The sequence below is a fragment of the Choloepus didactylus genome, chromosome 14 (genome assembly GCF_015220235.1).
Source record: "Choloepus didactylus isolate mChoDid1 chromosome 14, mChoDid1.pri, whole genome shotgun sequence".
In the NCBI taxonomy this organism is placed as follows: Eukaryota; Metazoa; Chordata; class Mammalia; order Pilosa; family Megalonychidae; genus Choloepus; species Choloepus didactylus.
The window spans coordinates 70803392-70814944 of record NC_051320.1 but is presented as its reverse complement, the minus strand read 5'-3'; the positions used below and the strand labels follow the sequence as shown (position 1 = coordinate 70814944).

Sequence of the window (11553 nt, the reverse complement as noted above, 5' to 3'; positions counted from 1 at the left end):
TCGATCCAGCGATCGCACTTCTCTGTATATACCCGGAAGATCGGAAAGCAGTGACACGACAGATATCTCATGCCAATGTTCACAGCAGCATTATTCACAATTGCCAAGAGATGGAAACAACCCAAATGTCCTTCAACAGATGAGTGGATAAAGAAAATGTGGGATATAACATGATGGAATACTACGGCAGTAAGAAGCAACGACCTCGTGAAACATATGACAGCATGGATGAACCTTGAAGACATAATGCTGAGCGAAATAAGCCAGGCACAGAAGAGAAATATTATATGCTGCCACTAATGTGAACTTTGAAAAATGTAAAAGAATGGTTTATAATGTCGAATGTAGGGGAACTAGCAATAGAGAGCAATTAAGGAAGGGGGCAGTAATCCAAGAAGAACAGATATGCTATTAACGTTCTGGGGATGCCCAGGAATGATTGGTCTGTTAATTTCTGATGGATATAGTAGGAACAAGTTCACAGAAATGTTGCTATATTATGTAACTTTCTTGGGGTAAAGTAGGAACAGGTTGGAAGTAAAGCAGTTATCTTAGGTTAGTTGTCTTTTTCTTACTCCCTTGTTATGGTCTCTTTGAAATGTTCTTTTATTGTATTTTTTCTTTTTTTTTTTTTTTTTTTTTTTTTAATTTTTTTTCCATACAGTTGATTTAAAAAGGAAAAAAGGTTAAAAAAAAAAAGAAAAAAAAGGAAAAAAATATTAGTGCCCCCTTGAGGAGCCTGTGGAGAATGCAGGGTTATTGGCCTACCCCACCTCAATGGTTGCTAACATGACCACAGACATAGGGAACTGGTGGTTTGATGGGTTGAGCCCTCTACCAGGTTTTACCCTTGGGAAGACGGTTGCTGCAAAGGAGAGGCTAGGCCTCCCTGTATTTGTGCCTAAGAGCCTCCTCTCGAATGCCTCTTTGTTGCTCAGATGTGGCCCTCTCTCTCTAGCTAAGCCAACTTGAAAGGTGAAATCACTGCCCTCCCCCCTACGTGGGATCAGACACCCAGGGGAGTGAATCTCCCTGGCAATGGAATATGACTCCCGGGAGGAATGTAGACCGGCATCGTGGGACGGAGAACATCTTCTTGACCAAAAGGGGGATGTGAAAGGAAATGAAATAAGCTTCAGTGGCAGAGAGATTCCAAAAGGAGCCGAGAGGTCACTCTGGTGGGCACTCTTAGCACACTTTAGACAACCCTTTTAGGTTCTAAAGAATTGGGGTAGCTGGTGGTGGATACCTGAAACTATCAAACTACAACCCAGAACCCATGAATCTCGAAGACAGTTGTATAAAAATGTAGCTTATGAGGGGTGACAATGGGATTGGGAAAGCCATAAGGACCACACTCCACTTTGTCTAGTTTATGGATGGATGAGTAGAAAAATAGGGGAAGGAAACAAACAAACAGACAAAGGTACCCAGTGTTCTTTTTTACTTCAATTGCTCTTTTTCACTTTAATTATTATTCTTATTATTTTTGTGTGTGTGCTAATGAAGGTGTCAGGGATTGATTTAGGTGATGAATGTACAACTATGTAATGGTAGTGTGAACAATCAAATGTACGATTTGTTTTGTATGACTGCGTGGTATGTGAATATATCTCAATAAAATGAAGATAAAAAAAAAGAGAAAAGAGGAGCTTTTCAAATAAAAAAAAAATATGAACCCTGAAAATTCTTCTAGTTATGGAAATTATTTTCTTTAAGTTACACTGATTTTGTTTTGAAAACTGTAAACTCTTTTATATAATTTTAGAATCTAGAATTTTAGAATTTTAGAATTTTTCCCACATTCATTATACATGAGTTAGCAAAAGCAACTGAATGTTCACTGGGTCTGACAGATACTACCACTTCCAAGTTAGTTATGTTTTATTTCCAAATAGCTGCTTATCACCTACTTAGAGAGTGGCAAACAGATTATTTGAAAAGAATGAAGTCCCATCGGAGCATCAAATATATCAAATCCCTGAAGGAATTGTCGCCTCAACTAACAACTTTGAAAAGAAAATTAAACAGTCAATCAATAAGCATGTTCTATATGATACCAACTTTCTCTATATTATTTTTATACCAGAAAACATCCCTTCAGGGTGGATATTTTTATCTACCTCATACAGACAAGGAAAATGAGGCTAAGTAAGTTTTAGTAAATTCTTCCAAGCAGAAACGGTGTTCAATCCCATGTCTGGATAACTCAAAAATGCAAATACTTCCCTCATGCCACACTCTGAACTGAAGAATTAATCATTTATATTTTTCTAAAATAAAACAAAAATTTAAAAAGTTTAAAATCTAATCATCTTTTCAATATGAGTAAAAGCTTAAAGGAAAAGAACATGTGATTCAGACATCTAAAATACCTGATGTTGAATGTACTGTATTTCCAAATGAAACCAAGCTCACAGAACAGTATTTTGTTCTTTTTTTTCTATAATGAATTCTAATTTATCTTATAACCTCATACTTAAGGTAGCAGAAACTTAACCTACACTTTTGTTTTTCCCTGTGATTGCATGAAAATTCTAAGTTTAATGCATAGTCAAATGAATTAGGGTTTCACATGGTGCAGTAACGTCACCCAAACACATTGGCATTGGCTGAGATGTATATTGTCATGTCTGGTTTCATGTAATTTCTTCTCTTGGGTTTAAATATTCCGTCTTTTGTTCCTACCTCTACCAGCCTTTTCTAATCTAAGACCAAAGGAAACTCCATAACACATCCCATGATGCTAAGGGCTTTCACTACTCTTAGGTACATGGAAATTTATCTAGGGTGGTTCAGCAGAATATTATATAACTATTTCCAGCACTTCTATCTAGACATATTATGTAGTAATTTCTGTCCTGGGTTTATTTTGAAGAATAAAATAAGAATCAGAAAGATTTCTGATTCTTTAGGGATCAGAAGTAGAGACTGTGAAAGTTCAGTCTTTTCATGTTAGTTTCTTACTTTCTTCTTTCCTGCTCCAGACTCGGCCTTTTCATCTCTCTACTGCCTCACAATGAATGAGTTTTTCCAGTCTCAGTAAGTGTCTTGGCCATTACCAACAGGACCTGCTTTATATTCAGAGGTTCTATAATGCCAAACCATTTGAAACTTATAAACGTTCTTTGCTTTCCACTGTATCACCCCTTTCCTGAGGCAACAACCTCAGAAAGCTTAGCTCACTAAATAGTAGAAGTGCAAAGTACAAAAAAAAATTCATTTGCAAGAAATATATGTTAATATTAAAATATTATCTTAAAACTCAGGTAATTGGGTAAACACACTGTGTATGAAAGCAGAAAATTTAGGTCTTCTTCTAGACCTATCATTAAAAGACATAAACTTGATAGTCTGCAAAATTCTACATCTTTAAATAGGTATCATCCTTAATTTTCTCTTTCCATCTTATAAATTTACTCTATTTTTTTTTCCATAGGCACTGCTTTCCTACAGAGGATTTATTAAAGTAAAGCCACAATTGTTTTATGTATTTACTTACCAATTTTAAAATTCTTCCCACCGTAATTTAAGTTCCACAAGGATAGGTAGTTTATTTATATTCCTCATTGTTAGGACTCCAGCCTGTGAAACAGTGCTTAGGAAGATAAACAATAAAGTTTTTCAGTAAGAGAGCAATATTTTTTTTTTCACTTAGTTATGCTATTCAAAGTCAGATAAATTTATATCTCCTCTGGATATTTGATCCAGACGCTTGTACTGGGTACCTTCCATTTGCCACTTGTATCTATTCTCTACCCTTCTTCAAAGTGTTCAGTACAAGGGGACTTGAACCAAATGGACAAGATCAACAGACTCCCTGGCCGTCTGGCTTCTGAGTGTGCTCAGTCAATGGTTGGCCCACAGGTTAGAGGGTGCGTGAAGAGTGAAGTACGAGTTTTCAGTCTGTGAGCTCCCTTCTGTTCATGTTTTGGGGGGTTGGCTGCATCCCTCAAGGAGCACAGTTTTTCCTGGGTGGCTCATTCCACAGAGCTACCTTTTCTGGATTCTGGCAATCTCTCCCTCTCCTTCCATTTCTTAGGTCTAAGGTAGCAACTGCTCCTTCCTGTAGCTCAACATGAGATTCTTTGCTATCCCCTTAACTTCTACCCTCATCTTTGTAAATAAATCTGTTACTAAACGTTCAACTACCCAATTTGTGGGCATCACAAATTCCCTGTCAGACCATATATGCTACAAAACTGGACCTTATTTTTCTCATCTATTAGATATGACAATTAGGTTTGATAATTGATGAAACACACTTCCTAATCAGAATTATCTTGATTCTTACAAAGCGTACCTTCCAACCCAAGAGGTATAGAGATAGCAATTAACATAGGTACAAATAGATATAAAACCAGAAATATGGGATTTGTATATTAGCTTCTGAAAGATTAGAATAATGAAATCCAGACTCCCATCATTAATAATTTCCCAAAATATTAAGGCAGAAACAGGAACAAAAGCAAAATTCACCTTGATGAACACTGAAATCCTTCTGTAGAGAAAAGAACTATCTGGAGAATTAATTTGAATCTTGCATTGGGGTGTAATGTCACTGGCCAACTGACTCTACTACTATATTCATCTCTTAGTTATTTGTTTCATATCAGTATCAGTATTGCTATCAGGATGAAAGTCATTTTTTCATAACTCTCTAATAATCTCATAGTTTTGAGCCTTTGAGGTTTCCTTCCTGCTTTAATAATTTTCAGATTTAATTTTCACAGATCACTAAAGAAATTATATGTGGACTCAAATGTGTAAATATTTTCAAGACAGAGAAAATATATTTTATAAGCTTTACAAAGCAATACTTTTCTGACTGTGAACTGAAGAAATTTAAGGGGTGTTTTTCAGAAATGTTAAATATTACATGTGCAAATTATTTTTGAGTATCAAAAATATAGTATTGAGAAAAATGTAAAACCACATTCTGCAAAAACTGATCATCTTAAATATTTGAACATGTGTACATGTTAACTCTGGGTGGAGATGGACCTTAGCAAGTTACTTAACCTCTCCCTGCCTCATGTTTCAAATGTGAAATGTAGCATGCGTTATAAGTTTATTATTATAAGGGTTAAATGGACATACTTAAAAGTACTCTTTAAATGTTAGCTGTTATTATTGTGCTGTTGTTATCATTTATCTGTATGGTCTAAAGAAGCATATAGGAATTAGTCTCAATCTTAGGTATTTCTCTATATTCTTTCATTTAAATTGACACTGAAAATTCAGAAATTTTCCAATGTGTTTTAACCAAAATTGATCTGTCTCTTTTCCCCCTAGGGACAAAAACAATGAATCACCCCTTAGTTACATATGTGATTTTTCTAAGAAACTTATTCTACAATTTGTACCTAAAAGACTAAGTCTGTCATATACATTGCAACCCATCCTCAAAAGACACACTTCAAATAAAGATATAAATAGGTTAAAACCAATAGCATAGGATATATAGATATAGATAACAGATATAGACATAGATATAGATATATAGATACCTCAAGAAAATATAAATAAAAAGAAAGGGCTGACAGTTTTATTACTTGACAAAATAGAAATCATCTACAATCTTAAAATACAAGAAATTCATGAACATTCAGAAAGTGACAATTATGAAACCAAGATCATTCCACTATCACATGGTTAAAGAATTTTTGAGCCAGTTTAATGACCAAAATTCACCATTCAGACTTGATTTAACTGTTTTTTCCTACAGGCACCCTCATTTCTTTTTAGAACTTGTAACAACAGTTTTATACCTTGATCTTCCTTATTTCTTTCAACAAATATGAGTGTGTATTTATACGGCAATCATTGTAGAATCCAAGGATACAATACTGAGCAATAGCTCAAGACTTCAGGGTGTTTATGCGAAAATGGTGTCCCCTTTTCCTAGCTACCTTTCCCTCACTAGGTTAAAACACAATTCTAGATAGAAATTCAAACCTGGCGGGTTCCTCATCAATGCATCTTTTATTAACCACAGAAGGTCTAGTCCAGGGCTATGAGCTTTAACATCTGTCAAAGAGATGGCAGAATTCATTGTAGAGAACATCAGTTTAGGCCCCATATTAGCTGCAGCTACTCAATGTAAGTCTACACCATTAATATTATTCACCTATAAAAATAATAAATTAAAATTATACCAGTTAATGTGGAGTAAATTTCCCCCACGAGTGACAAAGGAAGATGCAGAAACATGTAGCTTAGAGGATTTCATTTATTTTGGGGGATGAGGGATTCAACTGCAGAGAGTAGAGGTAATTACAACACTTAATTTGTTGTATATTATCATTATTTATTCACATGACTCATTTCTTTTCCTTCCTTTCTTCCTCCCTCCCTCCCTTCCTCCTTTCTTTTCTCTTTCCTTTTCTTTCTTTCTTTCTTCTTTTTTCTCTTTTAAAATTTATTTCAGAATGAACTCGGATAAACTATAATTAGCTTATTCTCTTTAAGACCCCATAATCCAATTATACTTATCTCTTCCAAAAGAGAGCTATATTAACATACTTAACATTTATCTTTATTTGTAATAACCTTATAAATGTTTAATGTTTTTTCATATTTGCATTTCAATTTACATAAATTTAATACTTTATCCCTAGGATAACCTATAGATGAATTCCTTTTTTAAACAATTTATTGAGATATATCTACATACCATACAATCAACCAAAGTGTACAATCACAGTGCCATCAAATAGTTATGCATTCATCACCACAATCGATTTTTGAACATTTTCATTACTCCAAAAAAACAGAAACAAGAATAAAAATGAAAGTATACCCAGCTCCAGCTTGGTGTCTCTCGGTCTAAGATCTGTCTGCCTCTCCCGGTCTCCACGAAACTCTGCAGCTCCCGCCCCCGTCGAGTTCAAAAGGAAGCGCTGAGTGGTACCGGGCGCTTCTCCGGCAGCCCGTCGGACTGGCAAGGTCTGCTCCTTCTCACAGTGCTCATCCCCTGGCCACAATGAGCAGCCCCCCAAGCACTCCTTCCCGGGGAGGGGAAAAACTGCTGACCACCCCAATTCTGCAGGCCACAAATGCCCTGTCCCCAGAAGCTGAAGCCAGCACAGCTCTCATTGCAGTTGTTATCACCATGGTCTTCCTCACACTGCTCTCAGACGTGATCTTGATCTTCTTTTACTTGTACAAGAACAGAGGCAGCTACGTCACCTATGAACCTGCTGAAGGCGAGCCCAGCGCCATCCTGCAGATGGAGTGACTCAGCCAAGGGCGGGGAGAAGGAGGAATATTTCATCTGACTTCCAGGCCCCAAGGACCTTATTCCGAGTTCCAGCACTAATACACTGACTGTTCAGTTTATTAGGTGAAAGTTTTATCTGAGGCCAGTGAGCAGCATTGATGAATGGGCAAATCTGAGTTCCCTCCAAGGGCACAGGCCCAAACACCAACCTCACTGTCACCAGGGACCAGGGCCTTGGAGGAAGCTTATGAGATCTTGAGCTAGGTCTTCATGATTTGGCTGGTATTTGTGACTAGCCCATGAGGTGGGGCTAAACCAGGGGACGTTTTGTTCATTGGTTGAGAATTATGATCACTGGCTCCTCCACTCTGTCCTCTTCCTGGTCAACTAGTGATAGCCCCAGCGGAGATATTATCTATAAAAGTTTTTCCCAGAGATTGGATACCACAATACAAGGCCAGACCGGGATGGGTAGGAGATTATGGAGATCTTACCTCCTGATAAATGTGCCATTTTCTTTAATCTGAGCCCTTCCCATATTCCCCAACAACCTCATACTTGTGCTACTTTTACCAGAATTAAGTTTTCATTAAGTGATACAGAAATCAGATTCTCATGTGCGAGAAATTACTACCTTTACATTTTGACTTACCCTTCGTCACCATGACATCATCTTCTCTTGCTTATTTAACTGCTTGGCATATGTTCTCTCCCAAGCAGTAAGAACCCTCAAGTCTTTGGACTCGGGTTGAGGCAAAGATGGTCCCGGGAAGCTTGTCCCAGAGGAGCATCAACAGAAACATATCCTGGGAGATCAGGTGGTTTAGTCTCCATCCTGGCAAGAGCCAGAATTTCCCAGAACCCATTCAAAACCCATCATCTTTTCCCACCAGTATCCTTGGAATCAAGTCCAGAGAAGCCTCTTGGATCTCAGTTTCAAAATGAGATGTGTTTTAAAGGCTCAGTGTGTTGGTACAGATCATTAGCTCCCCAGATATTGTTTCCTTTGGAATTAAGCTAGGATTTCCTTTGAGGTCTTAATGTGTTGTTCCACTGTCCAAGTTCAAGTCCACCCAAATTAAAACCCAAGAGTTGAGGAAAAAATCTTGGCTGCTTAGATGTCAGTTTTCAGGATTTCTCCACAAAGAACTTTGGAGAAACTAAAGGTCACCTTGAGCTCCTACAAATTGTTGTACCAAAATATTTCCTCAAGCCAAAATTTGGGGCAAGTTAGGAGAATTAATTGTTCCTTTTTTTTCTAAATTTAGGTCCTGAGCCCCTGGCATAATAAATAGGCTTTAAGAATCTGAAAATCTTAGGAAGAAAAGTTGAATGTCCAGAATAGAACTCATGAAAATGGTCAAATCTTGGCCGTGAACTCCTGCATTTATTTCAAAGGCTTGATTTAAAAACAAACAGGACCACAGCAGCACCTATCTGAATTCTGGGCAAGATATAAAAAACAATACAGAAGAAATCTAAAAACAGCTAAGTAAAGAATCCTTGGAGTGAGGTGTAATGCAACTTCATCACTTTATTCAAATCTTCAAAATAGTCTTTATTCTACATTTTTAGTATAAAAAAATCCACAAAGTGCACCACAGTGTAGAGAGAGACATACAATGCTGAACTTCCATAACAGTCAATGGTACAGTCAAACATCACATGAACAGAACACAAATTTAGATTAACTGAAATTATAAGGTAAAATAAAATAAAATCCAATTTCAGAAAACAAAAATCAAAATATTAAGGATCCCTGAAATATTCTTAACCCTAAATGAGACTTCACTGGACTCAAGTCATTTTGTAGTGAGGCATTCACAATATGACCCCATTGACCAAGCTTAGGAAGTCCTAGGAGCCATGAGTTGGCTGCATCAGACACGGACAATAAATGGTAACCAATTTTTGATGTGAAAACTCCACTTAATTTGGCTCTCAAGTCAACAGCCTTTTGAAATGCATTCTCCTCCTTGCCACTCATAATTTAAACAAACTGTTGTTTACAATACAGTTTGCACTGACATGAGCTCAGATTTCTGGCACCGAAGCAAACAGATTTGGATTACGTTCTTGTATGCAGAGGCAACCAATGAGAAGGGTCCACTTTTGCCTGAGGAGATGCAGAAGCAGAATTAATGGGGTCTGTGCTTGGAACACAGAGGCGTTTCAGAGGATCCTTGTGAATGACTAGTTAAAAGATGACAAATGGGGAGAAGTGCAAGGAGAGAAGGAAATTAGTCTAACTGGCTTTCTGTCCTGCACCATTGATTCAATGTAGATTGGCAAGAGGAAATGGAAGACTGGGGTTAGGGGTGGGGCGTGGGGCAAAGGACAGAAAGGCAAAGACAGATAACTAATGCGTTTCATTTATAACAAGTAATATAAATCTAAGACTTGAAGGAGATTAAAGACCAATCAGAATAATTTGGCAACTTTAATTCTTAGGAAGATCAAAGTTCCCTCCAAACCTAATTTGATGTTTTATTACTAAAAGCAAAGACCAGTATGGTACACTATTACTCCAGAGGAATTAAAGGAAGATCCTTAGGGTTGCTTCACCCACATTCATTTTATGAATGGATACCTCCCCTACCTCAAATGTTTTAGAGAGGTACTGCTACCATTACATGGTTCCTTATTGAGTCTGAAAAGTGCCTGAAAGTTTGGGCACCAGAAAGACACCCCAACAACATGTGTCTAAACTGCAACTTCAAGTTAATATGACTAAAGCAGTTACATTGTGAGAAGTGCTGAAGGTATGTGATGTCTTTCCCGGCACAGAGGTGGCCTTGGTTCCTCACCAGATGGTGTAACCACCATCTGAGCCACCCATGAAGAAGTTTCCTTTCCGCTGAGTTACAAGGACGTTGGCTCCCTGCATGACTGCAAGCTGAGCAGCATTGGGAGGACATCCAGGGGGTGGAGGCTGAAAGGAAAGGACAAGGTTGAATGGGGATAGGACAGCTGATACAAAGGAAAGGGACACGGGTGAAGTAGAGGGCCCGTTAGGATGATAGCAATTATAAAATAGAATTTTAAGGAGCTGGTTCTGCCACCAATATGGCTTCTAAAGGAGATGTATAGTCTCTGACCCCAAAGATACAAACAGCAAAGAAAGCCTAACATTCCATTCAAAGGATTCCAACTCCCAGATGAAGCCTAAGGAAACCTTTTGAATATGGGTAGTATAGATCCACAGTCATTTTCAGGGTCAGAAATCACTCCCACTCACATCCCCTAAAACAGTGATGTAGTGCCAGGTCCATGGCTCTAACCCACAGGGTCCTTGGATAGTTTTCAAATAGACCACTGAATAACCGGAAGGCTTTCTCTAACAGCACCATTCTCATCTCTAACATACGGTTACAGAGTAGATTGGCCTAGCAAGGACCATTTGGGCTCTAAATCCCATGCATATTGGAACATTAAGCAAGAGAGACAGTACCTGAAATCTCTAATGTCCCAAAACAAACCTCCCTCTAAAAGCTACTTAATAGGGATATAATTCATTCTTTTTTAATCATCAGGGTTCCCAGTATAATGCCATGCTGATGGCAGATATTTAATAAATGCTTATGGAATGAAGGAGCATTAGCAGACCAGATCACTGTAACAAATCATGAGAAAAGTCTGGCTAAAAAGAGTCATAAGACAGAAAAACAAGAGTCTGGTTAACTCAAGAGTATGACCACCAGCCCCTAGTCAAGGTGCCAGAAGCTACTGACCTGCTCAACCACTTCCTGTCTGTTGAATGAATGTCAGTGATTGCACCAATACTGGCAACTATTCTCCATCATGGTGAGAAGATAAATATTAAGTCATTTCAGAAAGTTAAAAAATATAATTAGGGATGAGTTTTCTCTGATAAGGTCATACTTACAGGAATGTTGCCAGCAGTACCTCCAGCTCCAAATCTGGCACCTGCAGTATATACTCCTTCCACCAGCACTGCTGAGCCAGGTGGATAGATGGGACCAACTGGATAATAGGCCATGGGGATTGTGGAACCTAAGGGTCCAACAGCCATGGACTGGGCCATGGGAAGATACAGCAAGGCACCAGGAAATGCAGCTGACATAGTAGGGACTGTGGCAGCCCCTGGGTGCACAAAACTTGGACGGTAGAGCTAGAAAAGGCAGAAGACCAAGCAAAATGTTATTTTAAGACATTCCTAGTTCCAATCTCATCAATAAATTAATTCTTAATTCTTAAAAAAAGAAAAAGTATACCCAAAACATCCCAAATAATGGGGGGGAGGGCATTATTCACTAAACTTTTATCCCCATTTTCCCACTCATCTGTCCATACACTGAATAAAGGGAGCG

The 11553-nt window shown here is 38.0% G+C and overlaps 2 protein-coding genes across 2 annotated transcripts; one reads left to right on the top strand and one right to left on the bottom strand.

Annotated features, from left to right (window-relative positions):
• The first annotated feature begins 6985 nt into the window (after positions 1-6985).
• LOC119509236 (small cell adhesion glycoprotein-like) lies at positions 6986-7240 on the top strand. The gene has a single exon (XM_037803165.1). It carries the CDS (start codon positions 6986-6988, stop codon positions 7238-7240), a length of 255 nt encoding a protein of 84 aa, XP_037659093.1.
• A 2741-nt stretch (positions 7241-9981) lies between these two features.
• LOC119509237 (DAZ-associated protein 2-like) lies at positions 9982-11321 on the bottom strand. Its single transcript, XM_037803166.1, has 2 exons — positions 11109-11321; positions 9982-10154 (listed from the first exon to the last, which is right to left on the bottom strand). The coding sequence occupies exons 1-2, from the start codon at positions 11304-11306 to the stop codon at positions 10026-10028; spliced, it is 327 nt and encodes a 108-aa protein (XP_037659094.1). The 5' UTR covers positions 11307-11321; the 3' UTR covers positions 9982-10025.
• Between the last annotated feature and the right edge of the window lie 232 nt (positions 11322-11553).

What these genes read in the sequence shown, in the direction of transcription:
- LOC119509236 (XM_037803165.1), top strand. Translation starts at nt 6,986, where the DNA reads ATGAGCAGCCCCCCAAGCACTCCTTCCCGGGGAGGGGAAAAACTGCTG.
- LOC119509237 (XM_037803166.1), bottom strand. Translation starts at nt 11,306, where the DNA reads ATGTCAGCTGCATTTCCTGGTGCCTTGCTGTATCTTCCCATGGCCCAG. An exon ending in GTACTGCTGGCAACATTCCT is followed by an intron (nt 10,155 to 11,108) that starts GTAAGTATGACC and finishes CTTTCCTTTCAG; the next exon opens with CCTCCACCCCCTGGATGTCC.